This window comes from Diachasmimorpha longicaudata, chromosome 8 (genome assembly GCF_034640455.1).
Source record: "Diachasmimorpha longicaudata isolate KC_UGA_2023 chromosome 8, iyDiaLong2, whole genome shotgun sequence".
Classification (NCBI taxonomy): Eukaryota; Metazoa; Arthropoda; class Insecta; order Hymenoptera; family Braconidae; genus Diachasmimorpha; species Diachasmimorpha longicaudata.
Window position 1 is genome coordinate 4,706,724 of NC_087232.1, and position 26,688 is coordinate 4,733,411.

Consider the following 26,688-nt stretch of genomic DNA (forward strand, 5'->3'; position numbering starts at 1 on the left):
GAGAAGGAGTGAGTATTCAAGCATCATTATCCATTTTCGTTTCTTTTTCTACTAGATAATAAATGAAGGATGAAAATAAAATGAGATAAATAATAGAAGTAAATTAGAGGATGAAAGGAATTAGGTGGGAAATTCGTCTCCGTAACAGTCTAGGGTGTGTGACTGCATGACACCAATCATCAAGCAATGGGAGCAACACGTTCTCAGGCGAACAATTAATGAAACATTGACCTTCGTGTGATGAAGGAAATATGGGGTATTGCGTTCCAATAAATTTTCAACAAATTGTTCAATAACAATTTCAGGCGAGGTAACGAGAAAAGCATGACTAAAGTCACTGTGCTGCATTCTATGTAACGAGGAATCGTCAACAAGGGTTAATTTAATAATAAAATGAACTAAAAATTGATAGAAGTGTTGATAAATCGATAGATGGATAAGTAAAGTGAAGAAACAGAAGAAAATAATACAGAAAAAAAAAATTGAAATGAAATAAATAAAAATGTAATTGGGTAAAGATTGTACTCCGTCTCTTTCATATGCCTGACCTTTCTTTGTCCCACCTGAATGTGACGATGGAGAGTGCTGGCCTATTTTGTTGACTAGATGCTGTATTTATTATTTCTAGGTGACGCTGGAGTTGGGTCTCCACACTATCGTACGTCGTAGCATCGACGATGAATACATCAGTTAGTTCGTCAGTCAGCAATTGACAGGAGTAGCCGATATTTATAGCCGTTTCTGCATGAACACAGTTGAGATTATTACGTTTTCTCTTTGAGGTATTATCTAGATTCAAATAACTGCAGGCAAATTTGAATTATTTCAACTTTCCAAAAAAACGAACAACTGAGAAAAATGATGGAGTTTAGCTGCCGAAAAAATCTGAAGAAATCGAAATCAATTTCAAAAGGGGTGAGGTTCAGCTATTGACTCGTCTGGCATGACCTTCTATAAGATCCCCAAATTCGTTTCCAACAATAATTGTATTCGAAAATATTGCCAAGAATGTAAAGAAAAACGTTGAATTACCTTGTTTGTCACCAGTGAGTACCCACAATTTAATTCCAGCAAGGCTCAAATTGGCAATAGTCTGTGGCACTCCATCTTGCAATTTGTCCTCAATGGCAGTAGCCCCAAGCAGTGTCATATCCTTCTCAATTTCCTCATAAATAGCATCGAGCCTGTCATCCTTGTCTTCTCCACTGAGTACAGCATCCATATGCCTCTGCTTCCAATCATTGAAGAAACTCTCCTCAAGATCCTTGACAGATAGACACAGTGTTCTGAGCCCCTCCCCGGCGAATTTATTAAGATGCTCCTGGGTTTTCTGCATTATTTCCTCACTACCCTCCTTCAGCCTCTCGTAGATAACGTGGTCAGCTCCCTTACAATACAATCGTAAATGGCCATTTCTCCTCAGGATGACAGACATTCTTTTACGCACATTATTGAAATCGAGGATGCAGAGCACTTCGTAAACCTCACGTTTACCCATCACTTCGATTGTTATACTATTAGGTGATCTCTCTCTGAAGATAAAACCAAAGTTTCGAGCTGCTGACACTAATGCCGCCTCATCTGGTGATTGGGCCTGGTACTCGAGCTTTCCGTTTTTCTCGTCTGACATAACTGTGTGACAGAGTGCCAGAAGACGAAAGAACAGATGTACCTCGGTGTCCTCTTTCTTAACTGCCTCTAGTAACGCTGGATCGTAAAACTTGAATTCGGGCTCGTAATCTTTGTTGAAGGAAAAGTTCAGGGGTGGAACGGTCTGCAAATAATTGTCATTTTTCATATTTAGGAGGGAGAATGATTTCATGATCATTTGATAGAATTCCCTTGATTGATGAGTGATTCAGGAAATACATCGATGGAATTGAATAGTCTTCACTGGCCCTTCGTACTCATCAAATACTTTATGGCAAATTACGAAATATGAGAAGAAAACAAAAATCAGATGAAAATTAGTGGAAGGAATGATTTTTCGATTCTCTCTAGTTATTTTTGGTTATATAGCACACAGTATGAAATTCGTCCTGAGGTCCAGTGAAAACTGAAATTTTACCGATGTGTACTCCCTCCGGAACTATCCCAATCACTTATACCTGATAAAAATTTCGCCCTGTACTGAAGATACAATATTTGAGTCATGTATTACTAAAGTTCAGAAACGATTCAGATAATACTGAGCATGTTTACCACGTCAATTGTATCATCTGAATTTTCGGTCTTTAACAGAGGTAATTCATCATCAGCAAGAAAATCACATTATTTGAATTAGTTGAGTATTTGTTCTCGATTTTCATCCCTTCCACTGTCAAATCTAGTCTATAACACCTTGCGAAATTTTCCCAAAATATAAGTGAGTGAGAAAGTATACAAAAAAAATTCATTGACTAAAGAGAGATTATTAATAATTTTAGTTCTCATACATTCAAATCATTATGAAGTGCTTCATTAGTACCAATTCCTCTAACAATTTATATTATAAACTACCACAGAATCTGGAAATAATTGTTAGTAACTCATGATGATACGACTTCCAATCTGTAATAGATAATCAGGTAAATACATCCAGGTGCGGGTGATCAATGACTGAACGACAAAAGCCGAAAGAAAGAGAAGAATAAATAAACAAAACGAAAAAGCATGCGTACTGAGGGTGTCTGTGCAATTTTCCCTCTGCTGTTGATATCAGGCTCGGGAGTTGAATTTCCCATACGATCAGCTTGCTCCAATAATCTCGCATTAACACTGCTAATTGGTGGATGCACGCTGCGAACAAACTCCTGGCCATTTTTCCACTTCACCGTTGACGTTGTTTTGTTCGTTTCATCCGTCTACATGCAGCATACACATGCTGTATAATGTGCACGACAATGTGTCTTTTTTCCGCACATTGCGTCTCATTTTTATTTTTTTTGATGCATTACACGATTAAAAAAAATTTCAGGCAAGGAAAATGTTTTGCATTTGACCGTTGGCTACTTGCAGTCCTTCAAAGGGTAATATTCAAAGGGCTTGAAAAAAACTGTGCATAATGGGAGTGGAAAAAATTCAAGAACCAAAAAAATTGATTGTACACTTTGATGGACAAAAAATATTGTAAAATTAATTCTCACCTCACTCAGATCGATGATTTCACCAGTGACTTCATCAACTAAATCTCCATAACTCCTTCCTGCCACTGAACACTTGTTGAAAGTCATGATATTTTGGGTAAGTGTACCAGTTTTATCCGAGAATATGTATTCAATTTGTCCCAGCTCTTCGTTAAGTGTCGTTGTTCTAGCTCTGGCATGTGTATTTGTTGGTGCATGATACATCTCCTCATCCCAATTAATAAGAAATGATTGTACAAATCTTATGACCTCGACACTGACGTACAAACTTATTGGCACTACTGTATTTAATACAATTGAATATGAAAAAAAAACAAGTAGGGCTGTAACAGTTGCACCACCAAGTGGATCAGTTGGCACTAGTGAGTCCCATGGTAAATAAACTTGAAAGTAACGTCCCACGAGACTCTCCCATATTCCACAGCCAATCATGCAGAATAAGCATAGTGATAATAAAAAGAATACAATTCCAATTATGAGAAGATTCAATAGTCTATCTATACACGTTCTCTTGAATTTTGTCTTCCCTGAGTTTTGCATAAGTTTTGTATCTTTGCCAGCAAAGATCACTACACCGTAGCACCACTGAGTATTTCTCAGTACACATCCTCGCAGAATTATTTTATCGTTGTCTAATGCATATCTGTAATTTTTCAATATTATCGTGATTTTTGTGTTTTATTGAGAGGAGAGCGCAATGAACATTGAAAGTCTCTATTCGACCTGAAGAGCCATTCATGGACTTTCTATATATGCAAGGATATATTAAGCTGTATTAGAATATGTTGACAACTCAATTACATTGGGAATCCCCATTTAACTGCAGATAATTGTTTTTTTTTCAGTCTTGCCATCCAGTTTAGTTGGAACATATAAGAGATTAGTTTAATATATCGACTTATATGCCATCCTCACAACTAAAAGTTCGAAGATAAGAATCTGACGTAATATCTAAACGGAAGTTAACGTGAATAAAAACATTCGTAAGAAATGCTCGAAATTTTTTTCCAACTTCATTTTTCTTCACTATAGTCAACAATTCACGTGGAATTCGGGTATAGTACTTTAGGCCGAGAGAAAGACTGCAATTTTATTGCGACCTCTCGAAAAGGCGTAAAACTGATCACTAATTTGTTTATCAACTCACCTATTTCCTTTCCACATTAATATACCATCAAATTTATTTAATAGATTATTTGGAGTTTCACAGATAATTTCGCCGTCAAATTCTCCTATAAGTTCGTTGTTATCCATCATTTCAGCTGTCTCCGTTAAACATTGACGACACTTCAAATTGGTTTCTCTGAAAATTAGTATTTCAGTCATTATCACGCGAGTCAATATCCATTAATATGTGAATAGTGGCTGTTTACCCATCCAATTCTGCAGTCTCGATGTAACAAAGGCCATTGGGTTCACTCGTGGAGAGTAAAAGAACATCGGCAGCAACAAATTGATCATTCTCCATTCTAATTACATCACCAACTTGTACTTGCGACCATTTCTCCACTTTTAAATTTTTTCCACGTAATGTCTGGGACTTTCTGTTGTTTACTTGAGAATCGCTGCTGTGTCGTTGCTAAAATTCAAGTAAAGAGAACTTAAAATTCATGAAGAAGTGAACAAAAAATCCTTTCAATGTTAAAAGAACTGACGATGTCCAAGGACTTTGTACTTAGATACTTTTTATTCAGTGGATGGTCTTCATACTTTTCTAATCAAAGTTCAATGGTGGCATCTACGCTCTCATTTAATTCAAAGCCTCTAAATATTTGCTCAGGATTTTAGGATATAAACTTTGCTGGTTGGATTTCGAATCGGGCAATTACGACTATTTGAAAACCTTGAAAAATAAAAATCGAACTACATTTTTCTTCTTCCTAAATTTGCGTTACAGCAATGTTTACAAAAAAATTGCGCTGTCTCCCTTCGATGAAACTACGCTAATAAACAAGTAAACTTGAATAGCTTCCTGGATTGAAAACATTTATTCTGCGATGACTGCCCCAAATAAATAGTTAAATTATTACTCACAAAATCATCATAGGCATCTTTGACGGCAGTGAGTGTGAGGACCCCAATTAATGGTATGGCTGTGGTGATCGGGGTAAGCGAAGATATGGCGGGTATCATCTGAAGCACCAGCAGACATAGGAAGTAGAAATTAGCTAACCGTTGAAATTGTTCAAACAAATTCAGAGGCAGGAACGTCAACACCGAATATTTGGACGTTTTGATGTAATTGTTCTGCAATTGGAACAATTTCCCCATTAATAAAATCCGTCACTGTAATCAGCATTAATCAAGTGTAATTATAACTCACTGCATATTTAAATTGTGAATTGTACTCGCGATTGTTAGCACGAATGCGCCTTTCCGTTTCTATATAACAACAAGGGAGAAATTTGAAGTTATAAATTAGCTGATTGAATAAAATATCATTTGTCAATACTCGATCATTACCTATTCCTCTATCAAAAAAATAGATGAAGCATTTTCAGTCAGCAATCTATTTTTGCCAAGCTTACACTGGACTTGAAATATTTCAAGTTTATTTTGACGTGAAAAATTTATTTTTCAACGTCTTTTGATATCTTAATTCTTGAAAATAAGAACATTTATGAAAAAATTATTGTCTATGAAATAATATAGAAACTAACAAAGCGTCAACTAATTTATACTATTTTATTGTCTTTAATATTATTTCCATTTTCATTTTGGTAATTACATTAATGAAATTTTGCTTATCCGCGTTTTTATTATGGGGTCAATAGATCGATTTCTGAACTGAAGTTGGTTTCTGATAGATTTTAATTTCTACTCAATATTATCTAAGTGAGGAAATAAAATTGAGTGAAGAAAAATCATATTAAAGATCGATACAGAGTGTTATTTTGGTTGTAAACACAAATACATAAAACAAAAGCCATTCAAAATCTCATTCGGGTAATAGAACACTTTTTCCACACATTTGTAGTGATTTTTTATATCGATTCTGCCCTTCATCGGGCAAAAGGGCATCGATACTCTTCATCACTATGGTGAGCATCGAAGAAATACCGATATTTCGGCGCAAAAAAAAAGTCAAAAATATAAACAATTGGCGGGAATACTAGAAAAATGTCTCCAGAAATATTTTAAAGTGATATTGTTTTTCAATAACGGGAGAAAAGCCACAAATTTAATTTATATCCTTGTCGTCTGCCAGAATGGATCAAATAAATATATTACGTAATAATAATAGTAATATAAGCTACTAGCCAATTGATGCCCTAGCAACAACAGTTGTGAGAATGTCTCGATTATTTTCAGGATGTCAAACTCACCGCTGGAAAAGAAAACTGCACTTCGTCCAATGCACTCAGTGGCAAGAGGTGAATTGGGGGGTATTGCTGAAGTTGTTGGTGTTGGACGATACCTAGCACCTTTCCAAACAACCAATTTGCCAAGTACAGTTAATAGAGACTGGCGTAATGTACTGTGACGATTGCTAGGACCGCCGAGGCTACTGGACGAGTCCCTTTTTGAGCATTCACCAGTGTGTTCCACAGCATCAGATGATGATGGAAAATTAACAACTACCTGTGTTGACGGGGATCTCTCCTCTCGGCATCGTTTTTTACGACGTTTACGTTTTTTTCCTTTACCATCGTTTGACAACTTGATCTCCAATTTTTTTCCCAACCTCGATGAACGCTTTTTACCGGCTCTCGATGATTCAGCTTCATTGATATCATCATCACCGTCTTGCACCTTATTTTTTTTGAAGAAGGAAATTAATGGAAGATTCAGTATTTGGAGTTTTTGGTCCTTGTAACTCACCTCGAAGACCTCGAGTTCCAGTGTGTCTGCTTCAACGCTCATCTCTCGTAAACGATCTTGCTGTGACTAATGCCAACACCACGATTTTGATGACACCATTCCCGTACCCAACGAGACGGTTTCTCTTTCCCTCTCGTTACATATTTATCACCATGTCGTGTGTCACATGACATATCGCATATATAACAACATATCAGCAGTATATTTCGTCCTTAATCGATGATTTTTTGGGGAAATTCAGGAGGTCATGATCCTTGATTTGATTGTCATGACTTATTACCGCATCACGATGTTTTCGTCGAGACATTTTCTTCTTTCCTTCAACATTAAATCGATTGTTCTTCGATCGTCGTTATCGTCGAATCATCCCTCACTGCTGAGAGAACACAAGACGATAATTTTTTTTCACCCTTTCGCGAATTATACTCCAGGTTTTCCAAAGTTTTTGACACATTTTTGGGGGACTGGGGGGAGGTGAGGGCTACATGGGCGGTTGGGAGTGTTTTTTATGCAGAATGAAAACTCCATTTCATAGAACATTAAGAATCTCTGAATAGTTTGGCTAAGTTTATGTAGTCGAATAGTGGCTAAGTTTCTAAACATTTGAGAATTAAGTCATTTAAACTTTGTAGACTTTCACAACAATTTTAAAACAATCAAATTTTCCAATAAAAATCATTGGTTCGGAATTCTAACAAAAGTAGACACTTTCAAAATTTTCGATTCATATCTAAACAATATCATTCATTTAGAAGCAGGAAGAATGTTAAAGGATAAGGATTCCCGAATTAATGAGTCGAATACTAGCGATTGTTTTCACGCAATTTAATCAGATAATTAGATGATTGAAAATGGTGGAATTTACGGTCTGTAATTTTCAAGGTATTTCAATAGCTTCACAGCAACTATCAACATTTAAATAAAAACCAAAAATGTACATTTTACCCATACTTCACAATGGAATTTAGATTTTGACGCAGCAAGGGTGAGAAACGGGTAAAAATATTCCCGTCACTGAGATTCTCAAAATAATTGTGCATTGGGAATCAGCTACGCAAACAAAACTGTGGTTTCTAGAGAGGCATATTCGCTTGGAAATTGAAATGCTTGTTATGTAAAGGTGTCAGTGGTACCCAACTTTTTGAATGAATTCTGAAACTCGTTGGGATTTCCTCGAAAGATAACAATGGGTCCATTGAAATACTGCCATTGATTGACCTTGGTGGCCCGGAGAGCGGGAGATATCTCGTATGAAAAAAAATTAATGGAAAAATCTAGCTATTGAAACAGATGGAAAAAATCCTATTGGAGTTATACTTAAACAATTCATTTTTGCGGCGATTCTACGGAAGAGACAGTTGACAAAAAAAATAGAATCGATTTTGATTTTTCAATGGAAATTCGTGAGCCAAATTTTTTATTTCTTTGTTGCTGTTTTCTAAATGTTCTCTTCAGAATCAAATTAGAAAAAATGAAGATATTCGCGTGCAAATATTATCAGAGAAAATTTCTGAAAGGAATTAGTCATATGGATGCATCGATTTTCATACAAAAAATATCTAGATATCAAATTTATGGCACAACTGCATACTTTTTCGGTTCCTTACAATTATCTAATTGTTTATCTAACTAACAGTTAATTCAACTCAATAAACACTTATCCAATTATTAATACAATTCGCAAAAAAAATCATTTCATAATTGCTAATGAATCTCAAACGTAGTGAAAACCAAAAGTGAAATTTTCGGTATAACTATTATATAAATTTCGTTATTTTCGTTGATTCGGTTTTACTATTTTACCAGGAAGCTAATGATTTATGCGAATGTTCCGTATATATTGATTAAATTCTCACTTTAACTAATCATCCCTCCCGAAATACGGAATTCTCTGTCCTTGAACTTATTCCCGGTGAAGTTGAAGTCCGGATTGCAGAGGACGGCCTTCCGAACGCTTCCAAAACGAAAATACATGACGCTTTGATATAAATAATCCAAGATTGCTGTTATTCTAGGGAAATTCACCGGTTAAACGTATTGGAACAAATGCTCGGAAGTCACTATAGGCAGTGTCTGAATTTCCGAAAATTCGATTAAATTGCCATGTGCAATTGTTCTATTGCATTTTCTCGTCGTCAATGGGATATTTTGAGAGGAATATTCAACGCCCTGAAATTCGATTTGCCAACGTTATTGGCGCAGTGGGTGTGCCCGAGCAATAACTAAGCATTTATGGCTGAGTACTTGTGCATTTTTTAAGTTATATGACACTCGAGTTTAGTTGCATGAAAAAAAAATTCAAATAGTCAAAAATTTTTCATTTCCTCCCGATAATTTTCTGTACGAATTCTGACAATCATATTCATTCTAAAAAATCCGACCAATTCTGTTTTCAAGCTTTCCAAAGTTTTTTTATCTACTTTTTCATATCTCATCTGATTTCGAAAATAGAAAATGATCATGGACTGATAAAACTGTGTCTTGTCACTCGTATGCTGCTCATTATGAGCCAAAAAATGAGAATTTACTTTAGTTTGTGATCTTTGAAATCTAGTTACGCTGCTTATAAATTAAGAATTATGAGAAAACTATAAAATTTTAATTAACCTGGGAATTCATCAGTTCATTTATCAGTTTTCTACCTCTGTGTCGACAAGAAGTCTTGGAATTGTGATAACAAAGCTTTAGAATCAAACATGATAATTGTAAACAAAACACAATTTTAATAATTTGGGTGGACAATGGGGTCCCTTTCTCGTCAATGTAAAAAACTTAAAACCCTCAAATAAACGATTATCAACCAGAACAGGGAAATTTCGTAGAGAAGTAGTAAAAGGAGATAACTCACTTTGGATGATAAACCAGTTTTTGATGAACATCTCAAAATTTCGGGAAGATTTAAAAAAAATTTATTACATTACATTTTATTTTGCGGAGTGAATTGAGTACTACAACAAATGTCACAACCAAAATTCCTCTATCTCTCATAGATCCGGACAAATAACTCAAAAACTCAACTCAAAATCAATCTATCTTGTTTTACCCCTTCGCTGCCGAATCCACTTCAGGTTACGACCTACGACATCTATTCGCACGAGCAATAAATTGAGCATTCCGAGAAATCTAAAAAAATTCACAAACATAAACTCCCGAAAGCGGATGTTGATCACATGATTCCTGAAATACTCATCGTTCTGTTTGATTTCGCACGAACAATTTACCCCCCCAAACCGAACATTACCACCCCATCGAAATGCATTAAAAATCGATAAACAGGTCAAGTATGCGTAGACAACTCCTTTAATTCAATTTTTCTCACCTGCGTGTCGAGTCCCCTATCAAAATTTCAACCAATTATCTTCAGCACTTCGGAATCCAAAAGCACAACCATAGTGACCTTCAAAATTCTCCAAACCGAGTTTCCGACGAAATTTTCATTTTCCAAAACCGTATAACTCTTCAAAATTCTCCGATTTTACGGAGATAATGACACTGAGACACGCGCCAAGGGGAAAAACGCCCTGTTTCTCGCTTTATTTTTCAATTATAAACCTCGGAGATGTGTCCACAGTCATCATTAACCCCGTTGTCGCGTCGGGGGTATTCCCAGCGACCCCATTTCGGCGTTTCACGCACAACATTTCGTCGAGAAAGGTCACGTAACGATCGCTTAACGAGGGTGAAAAAAAAATTTAATATGAATCAACGTAAGTAACGAGATTAATAATGATTTCTTATTCGCTCGGGCATCGAGTTTCGAGGAACTATGCGCAGTTTCGCTTGTAGTGTCAGAGTGCGAAAAAAAAAATAGCACTCAGCTAGTAATGAAACCACTGCACCTCGGAGCAGCAATAAAACTTGTGATAAAACCGAGGAAATTGCCACGAGAATGAAAAAAATCGGGGCATAATGAAAGAATGACAACAAAAAAAAAATTGAGTGTAACATTGATTTTCTCGTAAATTATTTAAACGCTAATGCACACTTTACTTATTTTGGGTAAATATTCGAGCTTTCCTAGGACGATCGATTGAATGATGATTGCATTGTGAGAACGTGTTGCCGTGTGTCTCGACACCCTTGCGCACATATTTTTTCATTCGTTAAAAAATTCCTGTGAAAGTTACTTTGGAAAACCCAGAGATCTGTTCGCGAACGCATTTGACTTATTCTACTTGATGATGATGATGATGAACCCCTCAACAACGACACACTGAACTAACAGTGTCCAAGTTTCTTCATTTTACAGGCAAATCCTTTCAATTATATCCACAACAACTATTCCATTGTGTTAGCCATCTTCAAGATGTTGAGCTTTTCACTGATTTTCATTCGTCGATTGGGTATGTGAATTTTACAGCACTCGTTGTCTTGATAAATCCTCGATACGTTAACTGTTACCGCCAATTGAAGATTCTCCGAGACGTTGAGAATTGTGGATAAAAACTAGTGCGTCAGTTACACCATCGGCGATGAAGACTGAGAAATGGAAGTGGTGATACAGTTGGGAGGAAGGTGAAGATATTAGAAACTGCGCCCCTTGGGCAATTTTTGCTCACTCACTCACGGCGGATCGAATGCTGTAGTTATCACTGGAGATATTGTGAACGAAGGGTACTTCCCTCTGCAAACTACTGACACTGGGCGCATTGGCCGCGATAGAGCTTTTGCGAAGGTGGCGCCAATCCCGGGAATCTTTGAATTTGTGATTGCGGGGGTGGAGCTTTATGGCGGGAATATAATCCTTCAGAGGTGATCGGTGATATATATATCCGACAAATGTTGAGTCAAATTGCACTGATGTTTTATAAACTAGTACGTGACATACCTTCACAGGTGTCAGATGACCCTATCATTAGTGCAAGAGCATTTTTTATGCGACAAGTACAATCTCTGTAATCCCTTGATTAAGGGAAAATCTCCATTTCCCGTTTTGTAAACCAAAAATAAGAAATGCGATTGAATAAACTGGTAAATAAAATTGACAACAAAAATTAATTTACCAGCATTGCAATTATTGCATAATAATAATTGAATTCGAGGGTTGCTGTGTGACTAGAACTCATTGTCAGAAATCAGATGTATGTCGTTAATTTGATTATACCTCATCTTCTTCATGTAAACACCTTGTTCGAGTAATAAATGAAAATGTGATTGAAAAATCAGATTAACCGAACACCTCGATACGATGATTTAAATTAGATATCTGAGAGTAGAACTTTAAAAATGGGAATTGACTGATATTAATGATAATAATTCAGTCGCAGAGTGATAAATCGAGATAAGTCAACTTATCTCTCAGTCAAGATTTTAACTGATCATTGCGAATCTAAGGGAGATAGCGAAACTTTTCTAACTACATTCGTTGTAGTGCTCGATAGGCTCCACAGAGATGTAATAAAAAGTTTACTACCTTTCTTAAATGCCGAGATATTCACTGGAAACTGGCCAATAGTCAAAATTGACTTATCTCCGTTTACCACTTCGCTGCTGAAGTACTATTTTTTGTAACAAGCTGTAAATGTATCTCACTCCAAGTCATGTGTCGTGATATTTCAATCTACATTAATTGAGATACAAATTTTAAATGTCGAGTCAAATAAAAAATATAGAAGTTCCATCATACCCATTTCTACTTGTAGTTTTATAGAAAATCTTGTTCGCATAATAAATTGAGTGAAAGTGGAGATGCATTAAAATTTGAAAAATGAAAAAAAAATTCAATAAAGCACTAAGGTATGATATTTTTTATCTCTTTGTGTTAATTTCCTATTAGCCTATTATCACTGCATTTTAATGATATTCAACATCGTATATGTGATGTATACAATATTCATAAAAATTAAAGGTCAAGTTTCTTATATTTATTAATGAGCGTATTCCACCCCCATTTGGGAGGAGCCTATTGATAGTCTTCTTCATGACAATATAAATAATAAAAATCTTCTGTTGATCGAGTACTGACAGTTTATAAAAAATGAAAAAGGAAATGGGACTTACCAGTGACGGGACTTGTGGCAGCGCTTCGTGACATTGTATTTCGTCAACTCTAGGGGACTCTCTGCTGCTGCTAATTGGACGGATGATGGCAACAGACGAGCTAGCCACCGGTGATTGTCTTAGATCATCAGGGCCCGATGTATAATTTTCATAAAAAAAATTTTTTCTAGACGACCCGAAACTACCACCGCCAGCGGTGTCGTCGGGTTGAAAATTACTCAGCAAATGATTTCGATGCCGTAATGAGTACAGAAATAGTAGATAAGAAATTGGTTCTTCGGAGGTGTAGAAAAGGGGATTGAGGCACGTTGGTGATGCCGATTGCTGTCGAGGGGGAATTATCGACAAGTCTAATTGTAAATTTGATCGAATTGATAAAAGAATGGAAAATAGGGGGGCCAACGTATGCGTCAAGTTGGTAAGTCGGTTGGGAAATAGTAAGGTATCAAGGATAAGGTCAGGTTTGGTGGTAGGTGAAACGGGTGCTCTGGGCTCGGCGTCCATGTGGGGTCACTGGTCACCGGCGCCCGTGTATCACTCATGCACGACGCCACGGCCGTTGTCCAAGCGATATCCACGGGTTTTTATCACAATTCAAAATCCGCTCTTTTTGATTTTCCATTCAACGGTTGCCGTGAAGTCCTATGACAATACCTGGAACAATAGATTTAATAAGTTGAGTGTTTTTAACGTTTGATCTGAGAAAAAAACTCTAAAATACGTTGAGATCCTTCAATTACTGTACAAAAACGTGGTGACGAAAATTTGATCATCTGTCTTCATTGAAACTGATCAATCAGTAGAATCGACTTGGAGTGTTTTTGTGGTTCGTTACGAGGTAGTGTCTGGGGGAAATAGCGAGTTCTTGTAATTTTTTTTTCTAATGGTGAAGAAGAGGGAAACAGGATGGGTCGAATTTCTCGGGAACAGAGGGAAATAGGGGATTTTTTGCAGGGGAAAGCCAATCTTCGGGTCCGGTTTCACTGTAATAAATGAGTAAAAGTAAAAATAGTAAATACAAATGAGTGAAACGTGGGTGAAAAAATGTTATCGACGCCGTAAGGTATGTGTAGATAAATAATTTTTCATCACTTGTTATTGCTGAATATCTTGAAATGTAAGTGAGGTATCGTGGTTTATGCACATTTTTTTCCAGAGAATACCCAGTGTCACAAAAAAGGATATTAGAACTGTTGTGTCAGCATCTCCAGTTACCAAGACTTTCAGAAACGACTAAATGAGACTTTGATGTACGATTTAACGTAAACGCTAGAAAACACTTTTCTCTTAACATCGCCGTCATGTTCGTCACCGATAATGTTTACCGCCGCCCTCAGCTATTAAAAAAAATGGTAACGAGCTGTACTACACAATTTAGGTGATGGTAAATAATGAAATGCGGGCGTTCTAACACGCGAAGTATTGGCCAAAAAGGAAAGCATTATGCGTCTCCCTAGGATTTTTTTATTTTATCACGAAACGGTTCTTATGCAGAGGGAAAAATTCAATGAAACATTTCAAACTAATACTAATACCAACAACGCAAGCTTATGAGAAAAACATGGTGTTAATGTTACCAACTATTCAATTATTTAAAAATTATGATCACACCATTTGATAGACCAATTTAATGAGAGAAAGTGGTGAATTATATCTTTTTATTTTGTTTTTATTTAGAGTAGAGAATCGTATCTTTCGATACAAGTGTGATGGAGATGAGGAATGGCCAAGAGTAGGCACAGACTGCCTAGTATTGGCCTACCCTCGGCCACCTGTCGGCGATGCCTCATTTCGGTCCAGGGTAGCACGGGCCGAAGACTGATACAATCTGACGTGCCAAAAGTACTTATTGGCACTTTTTAAAAAATTTTTTCAATGATGACGAAAAAATTGAAAGCGAATTAGAATTTAAACAGAAAATATCCAACACTGCGTACACCCAGAAATCAAACGTAGTAATCGCGAAACAAACTCGGCAAATTCAAAATTAAAGTTGGCACGAGTACAAATTTGCTTGAGATAACGTGAATTTCGTTGCTTCTCGATTACTATGCTGACACTGTAATTTCTATTTGTGTATCCTCTCCGCGGAGAGAAGTCTTCACCAAAAATTATTATATTTTTTCCGTAATTAATTTTCCATCATTCACCCCAATCATCATTGTCACTTGTCAATTTTCATTTTACCCCAATTTTCTATGATAAGTTACCATATCGGCACTTAATTAATATTCGTAGTAATTTCCATAATCGGTAAGCGAATGTGAGATCCGTCATTTTTACTGAGTATTTCTCTCCATATTTGAGTGTCATGCGGTAAATTATCCTCGGATACGCTTAATTCTTCTTTTCCGGGTAGTAATATATTAACGCAACGAGGAAAAGCCACCCTAATTAGTGATACCAAGGATACTGCAAGGCCCGTCTATAGATTACCCTTTCGTGATATGAAGAGGGTGCACACTGAATGACCATGGCGAATCACGTGTGTGATCGTGGTCGATCAAGGGGTGGTTGCGGTGGAAGGGGGAGGGGGTGGATGGTCAGTACAATAAGTTACACAGCAATAATTCGTAACGTACATTTTCACATTATAAATTCAACTATCCTCGACTCGATTCACAAAAGTTTTATCGTAAGCCGATGACGTGGGGCTAAAGCAACACTCCCGACCTTGAGCATTTCGTCTCATTAATCTTTTCTTTTACGAGTAACGCGTTCAATTGTTTTTTTTTTTATCATTCCAAAGGTCATTGGAATTTTTTTCTCACCTTCGTAAATAAAGCCGGAACTATAGTGACGAAAAATTCGAAAATTGGGCATGAATGTCAAACATGGAGGAAGACTAAGATAAATTATGATAAATTTTTCTATTTTCATTTTCCAGTGTGTGAAAAATATACACGAGAGATTTGAAGACTGTAAACATTTTTTTTTAACATTTATCAATTCATGTTTATTGAGAAAGAGTTTTTCAAAATTTTTTTCATGAATTGTGGCGGATGTTCTGGGAAAAATCAAAATCCACCGCTTAATTGTGACAGTTGCAAGTGATGTTTAAAAAATGGAATAAAAATTTCCCGCTCTCTTCATTGCCACGATATTCGTCGAAAACTGGCGAAAAATCAGAATCAATTGAACCCGATTTACCGCTTCGCTGCAGATTTGACCCTCAAAAATTTTCTGAATCAAATTTCAATGGACCGATGAATTTATCTCTGCAGTGCAGCGTAATTTCAAACTCCGAAGCGTTGGAACAGGAGTGGAAACATTCGTTGTTTGATATTCCAATGGTTAAAAATAAAGGGGATAAATTATTGCAAGCATTTCACTTCCGTTTATTTAACGATGATCATGTTTCTCAAGAATTATTACGATTTTAACCAACGCTCAGGCATTTACCGGACTACAATAGTAACGTGTCCTGAGTGAAAGTGAAAACATGAAAAGTGTCAATCGCTCATCTTTTTTAGCAACAAAACGTCACTCATCGGGCTCGTGTTCACATTGTAGTTATCTTGATTGTTTTACAACATACGATACTCAATCCACTGATAAATAATCCTATCCCACGTTGTGATTTTTTTTCCACTGTATGTTCAACCAAAAATACGAAACGAGTAAATTTCTTCTGTTATGAATGCATTAGACATTCAACCTTCGCAATTTTTTTTTCAGTTTACGTACGCGATCAATGAATTGCAGGTTTTCACACCCGTCAATGCGTAGTTCTGACAAATGTGAAAATAACAAGTTCACAATCGAGAATATTTGACAGATCTCTCGTCTCCATCGAATTTTTTCACATTTTTCTTCCAGCAAAACTCAGGAAATTACTCGATCGTTATAGTCGTTTGATTATGCAACTATCGACCTAGAATAGTTCGACTGCCTCTGTTAAATGGGGGAATAGTGTACACATGAGATACTTTACGATCTCATGAGTTTCTATTTATGTGGCAAGTGTTTTGGAAACACCGCGAACGGAATTCAATCGATTTTACTATTTTTTTTGCTCATTTTGGTTTCAAGTAACTTTACTGGAGACCTGATGGCGTTAAGGGGCTATGGACATGCAACTAACCGGTGGGACATGCACATGGACTCCCTTGGTGCCCAACAAACCGCGTCAGTTCGTCTTTAATGAATAAAAAAAATCCATCATCAATTTTGCAAATTAATGACTAAATTAAATGCCTCCCCGTAGAAACGAAAATCCTCACCTCAGAATTCCGCCGATAGTTCCATTACTGATCATATTAATTGAACTGTCATTGCCCGAACGAGACAAACCAATTCACACCAATGATGCACTAGATATATTTATTTCACTATCACAGTTTATCATTGACTAGCAATTGCTGAGCGCGTCAATTAATGAGCACGTGAGTTACCAGTCTGTTATCGAGGCATTGAAATATTCTATTTTTTTTTTCTTCAACTTTAGGAGGGGGAGGGAAATATTTTCGGTTAAATAGGCACATGGAGAATTGGTAAGGTCTGCCTTGGAGCCCGCGCCGTCCACGACTGGCGGCCACCAGTCAATCAGATCGTATGCCCGCGGGCTCTGGCCAAATAGCAAATGCGCATTCGTTAAATCGTCCATAGGGTAGCATTACAGGTGATTGATTTTACGTTAACGATACACGTGCCGTATTTTGTCGGGAATTTTTCATGGGGTTATAGGGACATCAATAGTATGAATAATGATTTCATTCATCGAGTTGTTGCGGAATTACGAGAGCATTATATTTGTCTCGGGGGAGTTTCTCGGCATTTCAGAATGTCATCGTTTGGTATAACAACGTCGTAGTTCCCATTTTGTTCGGTACATTCTTCTTCGCAAATGCGAAGAAATGAAAGGGGCACTATTTTTTGAACTGGGTAAAGCGCCGATTGCTTAAGGTACGTCACCAGATAACACGTTGTTATTAAAATTGTCCTCAGGTTTTTCATCGACAATTTTTATTATACCTCAGCGGTAGAAAAATTGTAACTAGGTGTAGGAGCCGGTTTACGAGATAATTAATAATGAAATGCGAAATATTACCATGCGAGGTGTAGGTCAAATGGCGACTGCCGATGTTCCCCAATTCGATTTTTCCATCTTGTGAGAAAATAATGCTTACGATGTTACTAACGAAATTTCATGACGGCCATAAATTTCGAACGCGATAATTTTTTTTTGTAAAATAGTCTCCGGGATATTTAATGCTAAAGAATGAAAAATTGTGGAAGCATTGCTTGTTAAAAATTAAGTAACCAATGATTTTTTTATATGATTCAATAGTCAGTGTGGCTGTCAACAACATATGACAATAGAAAAAGTCAGTACCATACGAGAAACCCGGAAATTAAGTCATTTAGAATATTTTCCGAACATTCGTGGATTCATTTTCGGATTCGATTGACAAATATCAGCTCTGTTGAGATAAAATATTTCGGGATCTAATTATTTATATCTATAAATAAAAAATAATTTTTATTCCGATTAAATCCCCAGTGTTATTAATTTAAAAAATTGAAAGCTAGATTTTTTTCCCAACCGTTATCATCACGTCCCTCTTTTCCGTGCGCTAGAATTTTTCTAAAAAACATTTCTTGCGTATTCTGAACCGCGATTAACCTGGCATTGAGAGAGTGAAATGACCTCGTCCAAATCGTATTTGGTCAACAGACATATTGACTAGAGATATATTGACGTGAAGCCAAATTATTGAATAATGTTATTTCATTAATGAAATGGTCTTCGTCATGGGCCTCTTGACTCTATATCTTGATATCGCTGTTATCACGACAATGTTCACAATGATCCTGCAGTTATGTTTCACGAAACTCCGGAGGTGAGCCGACGACTCGCACGATGAGCGAACGAAAAAAAAAAAAATTCAATCGGCGATAAAATCATGGCAACGACCGAAGACGAGGTGAGCAATAAATCAATCCGTGTCGCGATTTATTTGTTCATGAGTTGTCGTACAATCTATGAGCATCTGAAATTATCTCCGTGTGTATTCAAAATTGATGAAATATGATTTAAGAATGTCTTGTTTCACTTGTGTGCAATAATCTTTTGACCTTTCCTCCGGTTGAGGAATTCCGCATATGATAAATTCAGCGAAAATATCAATCGATTAAGCGTTGAGATGGCGCCGCTTGTTTGTATCACTATCGCATAGTATGATAATTTTTTTTTTCAGAACCGAGAGATATCTATTATCACTGGAAAACTTGATTTTTGAAGTCCAAAAATGAATTATCGTTATCGTTATTTGAAGAACGGCTGTGAGCACTGACTCCTCAAACTGTGTTAGATATATATCTGTGGAAATTTTATTAATCCATCTTAACAATAGTATTATGCGCCTGCGTGCCAAATCATCAATTGATGACCATCACGACTGATCGATCAATTCATTGCCTAACATTGAGGACAAATTATTGTTACGAGAATAGAATATGAGAGTTAATCTTGAAATTCGTCATCTTCAAGCGTTTCATTTCTGGAGTTTCGACGAAATTTTAACTGTCAAGTTTAGTAATGTATTCTCTAGTCGTGATCCCGAAGTTATTTGAAAGTCAAAACCGTCTCCCGGACTCAGTTGATTTTCATCGTTTGATTTTTGACGAATATTTAGGAATCGGAAAGAGTTAGAAATATTCTATGATTTTAGGTTCAGAATGTGGAATTGTCATCACTCCATTTGACAGGTGCAATTTGTCATATTTGGATGACAAATTTTTGATTGGAGAGGATTTACATAACTCTTTAATTGAAACATATCAATCGTCATCGGAAATTTGAAAAATCCAGGTTTTCGGAAAATTTTCGTGTGCGTATACAGGCGTAGAACAATTACGGGAAGAAAAAATTTATGAAGAGAAATTGAAGTATGATAATTCACCAAAAATAGTTAAGAATAACATTAAAAATTTCCAAGGGAATTGACAATGAATCCCCCGAATATCAATTTTAATTAATGTCAGAGTACTGTCCAACACTATCCCCTGTCATCAGCAAATCTAAACGTTCGACTGGAAAACCCTCTCCACAATCCCTTTATTGTGTTTTTTCAGGAGAGAGGTGTGGTCTAGGTCTGAAGGTCGCCCGTTGACTCCAATCACACCTCTGATTATGCCCCCAATGAAACCAGAATCTATACACCCAGATATACCCTCCAAGAATCCACAACAAGCACTAGCGTGACTGCTTCAACCTCGAAACTAATCTTTCACCTGTTTTTTTTTTTCTTCTTTTTCATCGCTCAACGAAAATTCAACATCACCCACGCGAATCAGCCTCACCCCCATGACATTTTATAAATAAAACATTGACCGAGAAACTAGTTCGTTCAACTTGCCAAATATTCTCATCACCGCACCCAGATTTTAATGACTCAATTGACCTTTTTCCTCCACCGGGAGATCTTTTAATTCTTCATTTACATGAAATTAATTTGCACCTCTGCTCTTCATCTCCCCAGGGATTTTAATCAAACGTGCACACACTGTTGACACAGTTACACTGTCATCCTAAATAGTCTCTAGAATGATAATGAAAGTCTTGAAAAATTTTCAAATAAAAAATTATATCTCCCTCACAAAAAAAATAAAAAAAAATATATTTGCTAATGAAATTATGTGGCGTTGTTTCCTTGTCGACTATCACCTATCAAATTCATGACGTGTTCTCCAGGGGTTTGATACACCTATTGTCAATAAGAACAATGACATTCAAAATAAGAGTTATAAATTTTCAATGAACGAGGGGACACATTTATTAATTCTTCATTACTCGATTTTCGTCAAGTTTTAGAGGTGTTTCGTGTAACATGTGACATAAATCGATTCTCAAGTCACGATATAACACGCTCAATACCAGGGGAATGGCTATGGACTAAACCCTCTTCAGGGTTAAGCCCTAGGTTCAGTCCAGTGCTCAAGTTTTTTCGTTTGTTTTTTGGTTATGAAGGATGTATTTCATTAACTTTAATGCTATTAAGCTTTTTTCTCGAGACTGAATTGCCCGGTCATTTCGGGAATTACTTCGTGAGAACGGGAGGTTAAAGTAGCCCTCGACTTAAGTAAATTATAAAAGTCATTAGAAATATTTGAAAAATTTGAAAGCTCGATTTTTAACATTTATCTATAAATTTGATATGACTTATGTACAAATCAACATTTCCGTTGTAACTAAAGGATAAAATCTGGACTGAAAACATTCTCAATATTTTACAAGATTCAATTTAGTCAGAAAATTAACAAACTGATATTTAAAAATAGTGTAGCCCAGTTGTCAAAGTCAAAGAAGTACTTCAAATGTAATCATTATGTTTAATGAACAAAATTTGAATAGAAATTAATCCCGATCCAGGATTTCTCGAGATTCTCTCTCAAACGTATTTTTCCACAAATAAAGAATAAATTACTCGGAACATGTGATTATCCCGCAATAATTACACCTCCAGTAATTTAATTGTGATGAATCTCTGGCGATCATAATAGCACACGTAACCCTTGAAAATAGAAAAAAATCGTTATCGGAAAACGTGGATCGTTATTATGTCCTTTAGTCGACCTCGTTACACACATTTTAAAGGAAGAAAAATGGTTTCGGTGGAGGGGGGGAGGTAGGTAGGGCCGAAGATATGGTGCGGGTGTGGCATTCCGTTATATCATTACATTTACCTCGGATTCTGTTCAATTCATTGAGTGGTTGTGATAGGGTCAGACACTGCACTTTCTCGTATTGATGGATTTTTCGACTCGTCAAATTCACTTTTCTAACGACAATCGACATTATTTCTCGATTACGTCATTGCTATATGTAAATGTTGAGTGATAAAGGTCTTCCTCCTTTTTCTTTACCACTGAAATAGAAACCGAGATAGAAGTTTCTGGGGGATATTTCCGGGAACAGGAAGTCGCAATCTCGCGATATCGTGAGATTTGCAAAACTGTGGTACTAAGAATATCAGGATGAGACGCGAGGGAATATTCTGTCCAAGAATTAATAAAAAAACATTTTTTACAGAAAATTTCTGTTACGGATATTTAATGACTTCAACTATTCCTTCTAAAAAAATGCCCTTCCTCAATGAGCCGTTAAAACTTATTTTAGAAATTGAAAAAAATAAATAAAAATAACGCAATGCTCGAAAAAGTCGGTTGATATTACCGAATTGAGAAAATTCTCTTTCCAAATTTACCTCACAATGCGGCCAACCACCAATTTGTATGATCTATTCATAAACAAATATTTAACAATCAAGAATTTCACGCGAAATGTACCTTCTCCGTAACAGAATTGTAGGTCTGTAATTTTTCAGTTAATATTCCACAGGAATTGATCCACTATTGAATCGAATGGTCAATTCATTCGATTTAATTGAATAAATAACCAGAGATAACATTATCGATTTCATTCTGCACACGATATATTAATTCCCTTTTCCCATTAATTTAGATGAATCCCTAAACGTGTCGAGAAATCCAGATTTTCGTGTTAATATTCATAATTTTAATTAATATTAAAATTAACACGCGAAAATGATACTAATAATATTCAACCGTCAATTCGCAATATTTGATAAGTATTTAGCGAATTTAATCGCGACTTTGAGCCGGAAACCGCAGACATTCTAATTATGTTGGTGATAAAAGTTGGCAATATTTCCATGAATTCTCATAAAAAATCTCGACTTTCCTGAAACTAGAATACTCTGGTCTGATAAACCATAACAATAACATAGTGTCGACACGATTTTCCCATTAATTTCCGTGAATAATCGATCGGCAGACATCATCGGTCTGAGAGCTAGCATTTTGGCCGCACCTATTGCACGAGTTGTTTCCTGATCGTGTCCATCGGAGATAATAAAAGCACATAACACTGGCATCCACCGGAGAAAAGATGACTATTCATCGGATGAATGATAAGATAAAGAATAAAGGACACTCGTGAATACCCAACGCCACATGTCTGATAAGTTCCCTACGGATTTCACTGCGAATAAATCGATAGCATAAATTCCTAGAAATTGAAATAATCATGGGTTCAAATATAATTTAATGAATAATGACTAATGAGCAAGGCAATTAGCATCGACTTTGTCTGTGTAAATGGATGAAGAGGGTCTAATTATCTCCGTGTGTATCTAGGACTCTTCATGTTGTGTACACAAATACTTTTTTTTTTTCAGAAAATAGGCCAATAAGATTGAATAACCGGTAATGGCCGGCGGAAGGGTGTGACGGCGTGTTTACATGACGTTTATTGCAATGACGAGTGATAAGAAATCACACGGAACAACGATATATTGACAGGCATGTCATCGTCGATGAAAAGGGTATGCAACAGAAACACTCAATTTTGGTCCGGTGAGATAAAAAAAAAATATAAAATTTGGAATTGTAGAGATACCGAGGGTTCAATTCTATGGCTGACTGGCTAATTGCTTTCTGGGGATTGCACCCCTACGGTTTTAGTGAATTAGACCCCAGAGAATTTTTTGAAACCCCCTTTATAAGGCCCCGTGGGGATGGAAAATACGGGCGTGGAGAGAAAAATTCTTGAAAAATTCCCCAGAAATTGTTACCAATGTTAATTGAATAATGAAATTTCTCTCAAATTCATCCGATCAATTAAACGATAAATTTCAATGTATAATTTAGAAATAGAGATTACAGACTGCCAGAAACATTTACTGAATGAGTAATTGTTCCCCAGTGTAAACCCGCAATTTCGTTCGATTGAAACAATACAAGTCTCGCACACTGCCATCGTTCTAGGGCCTGTATTAATTACAACGAGTTTGCGTATCATCACATTTTCCCCCGTGTCCTTCGATGCCCAGTCAACATCTGGACTTTCGCCCGATCAACATTAATTTTTAAAAACCACCGGGTTCATGCGACCTCGCTCGCCCGTAAATGCCGCATTCACGTGAACTTTTTTTTTATTCAAAAATAACTTTGTGAAATTGTTTTCTTTTTTTTTTGTGGGAAACGAGGAAAAGTTTTCGTTGGAAAATTCATTTGCCTTGTTTGACAACACGAAAGGACAAGAGTTGACGATTAATTTCAAATTGTTGATCAATCATGCTGTTCCCGCCCCCTAAAGCCATACGCTGTCGTGTTTTTTTTTTCTTCCTATTTCACTAGGTGAAATCATTCGGGAGGGAATGTGTGATTGCAGAGCGTCGATAGAAAAGCCAACGAGTGACCTTTCAGAACTCGAAGAACTCCGTTTTACCCACCACCCGACTGACTTCTTCAGCGCATTTTTATTCAGATTAAGTACTTTCTCATTAACAGCCGGTTAATTTCCACTGTATGGACTCTGCAAAGGAGCGATTGATTGATAAAAACGATGAAGTTAAAGGTTATTTTATAAACTAACAGCGTTTTTGTTGCATCAAGTGCATCACGCAGTAATATGACTGACCATGGACTTCAACCGAGACTTCACTTTGAACAAATTGTCTCACTGTGTTGTCTCATTGTTTTTTTCCAGATGAATGAATTACGAAACAATATAAATAAAAAAGGCAAACTCCTTGTATCTGTATATGTCACATTTTACAAACACAATTGCTTCAGCGGAAATGCGTAACACGAGTGTTTTCCGGAACAGAGTCGTCATCTTTTTGGACGATGAAATGGAAACAAAAACATCTTTCGGGCCTTTGCGAAAAACGTTTATGTTTGTTGATTGTTGTTGTGATGTACACAAGACTTGGTACATCAAAATCACTTAAGGCGCATTTTCGCAATTGGATGGAAAGTTCTCGAATGTAACCGAAAAAGACTCATTAATGTCATTGTTAAGTCGTAAAGAGGATAATGACGATATTTCATGGAGCCGTTTAACTGTTGGATATAAAAAATAATTGAAAAGTATCCGACACCGATTTAAAAAAAAAAAATAATAGAAAATTAACTAGATAGGGATTGAAAACGTCGCCAATTGTGACGTCATATCCGAATGCCATATGTCAACGATTGTGACGTCATTCCCCCAGTTACCTATAACTTCTCGATTGTTGATTTTTTCACAAAATAAACAATATGTGTATACTACTGTTCATACTGTTCAATTTTTGGATTACATTGTTTTTTTTTTCTGAAATTTTCCTCATACAATGCTATTCGTGCTCAATCAAACATTTACAAATCATCGAAAACCACAAGTCAGCCGGGAAAACAACTTGGCGATTAATTTTATCCTGTTTATTGATCAATGATGCTGTACCCCCTCCCTCGCTGGGCAATCCATTGTTATTTGTTTTGTTTTACGGTGAAATTCCTTAAGATCGAAGGAGTGATATCAGAACGTCAATAAAAAGACAACTTAGGACTTTGAATAACTCGAAAAACTTTGTTTTACCTGGATTTCGGAAAAAATTGAACTGCAAATTTTCCAAGTTGAGTAATTTTTCCTAATCTACTCTCCGCCTCGCCTTTTCCCTATCAAAACTTTCTCAGAAGTTTCATTCGATTGATCAATTTCTCATTAGCATCACTTTAATCATAAATGTGGTGATTTCCTTAAGGGAAAATTAATTACAAAATACTAGAGGTCAACCATTAATCCATAAACAAAGTTAATTCTCTCAATTAAGCGAGCACTTCTCGAAGGTAACCGAAAAAAACTCATCAATGTCATTGCTAAGTCCCCAAATGAATAATTCCGGAATGAAAAAAAGTTGTCTGAATGTCACTAAAACCACGCCAACAATGTCGATCAACAATATTCAAGGGTAGGTAACAACCCCATTATTTACATTCGATATGAAGCGACAAAGACATCAGGCAGAGGAGTAATTCACTGGTCATTCAATGACAAAATCTCTGGTCAATGATTGATATAAATGGTACTGTGTAATTGACGGGTAATGATGTTTCGATTAAAGGAAGAGTGAAGCTATCACCAGCTATTACCATCGGTAAATTCCATCTGTGATGTAAAAATTATAATGATGAAAAAAAAAATGTTGATAATCCTCCGGGGAATTAACCGAGCGTGAAATCCAATGTTCATGTCTCGCGAAAAATTGAAAACCATTCGTTGGCGAATAGACCCCAATCTGTCCTATACGAGTGAGAATAAAACCTGTTGCTCACATGTCGGTGTGATGCAAAAGCTGGAGAGATCTTGAAACGTGTTCTCATGGCTCACCGGTGCACGCAGCATTATATCACCGATCGTGACGTTATCAATTGTCAAATAGAACAGCCGAGAAAAATATAACTCAAGTATTTTTAATTTTAGCCTTCAGAAAATTCCCCTGGGACCGTTGAAATTGCGACATTGGCCCAATGAGAAATTTGCAAAACACGAAAAAATTGCAAAAATGGTGACAGAATCGTGTCAATCAGAGAACGAGGTTGAATTATCTTAGATCTCTATCGATCCGAGAGCAATAATTGAAAAAAAAAAACCTGCAGTGATGAAGATTTGCAAATGTGACGGAGGTTAATTGGGGACGGAGTTATTGCAATAATCGGTGGATTTACTTACAGAATAATTTGCCGCTGTATCTGCTATGAAAATTCCGGAATGTTTGACGAGTCGCGTGAGGCGACATAACCCGCGAACAAAAATTTTTCAGCCATATTGTTTACGGATTGTGAAATATGGACGTGTGGGTGATTGTAATGAGCAACGGTGAGTCCAACGAGTACACTTGCACTCAACAATCACGGAAGAAGTGTTTTGCTAGATGATCAGGGGTTTACG

At 36.5% G+C, this 26,688-nt stretch overlaps 1 protein-coding gene across 7 annotated transcripts in view; it reads right to left on the minus strand.

Moving 5' to 3' along the window:
• Window positions 1-26,649, minus strand: part of LOC135165486 (phospholipid-transporting ATPase ID) — a 31,141-nt gene extending 4,492 nt beyond the window's left edge. Inside the window, exons 1-11 of one of the 7 annotated variants that reach the window (XM_064126822.1) lie at window positions 11,171-11,682; window positions 6,948-7,323; window positions 6,452-6,878; window positions 5,449-5,507; window positions 5,160-5,372; window positions 4,499-4,704; window positions 4,273-4,428; window positions 3,126-3,768; window positions 2,661-2,843; window positions 1,033-1,774; window positions 549-741 (exon numbers count right to left, since the gene is read on the minus strand). In XM_064126822.1, coding sequence (XP_063982892.1) covers window positions 549-741; window positions 1,033-1,774; window positions 2,661-2,843; window positions 3,126-3,768; window positions 4,273-4,428; window positions 4,499-4,704; window positions 5,160-5,372; window positions 5,449-5,507; window positions 6,452-6,878; window positions 6,948-6,989 — 2,864 coding nt within the window. In that variant the 5' untranslated portion in view covers window positions 6,990-7,323; window positions 11,171-11,682. Of the gene's footprint in view, window positions 1-548; window positions 742-1,032; window positions 1,775-2,660; window positions 2,844-3,125; window positions 3,769-4,272; window positions 4,429-4,498; window positions 4,705-5,159; window positions 5,373-5,448; window positions 5,508-6,451; window positions 6,879-6,947; window positions 7,324-11,122; window positions 11,683-12,947; window positions 13,602-17,170; window positions 17,447-26,469 lie in introns of those variants that run through there. The other 6 variants (XM_064126820.1, XM_064126827.1, XM_064126826.1 and 3 more) reach the window with 6 other exon arrangements.
• Window positions 26,650-26,688: the final 39 nt, after the last annotated feature.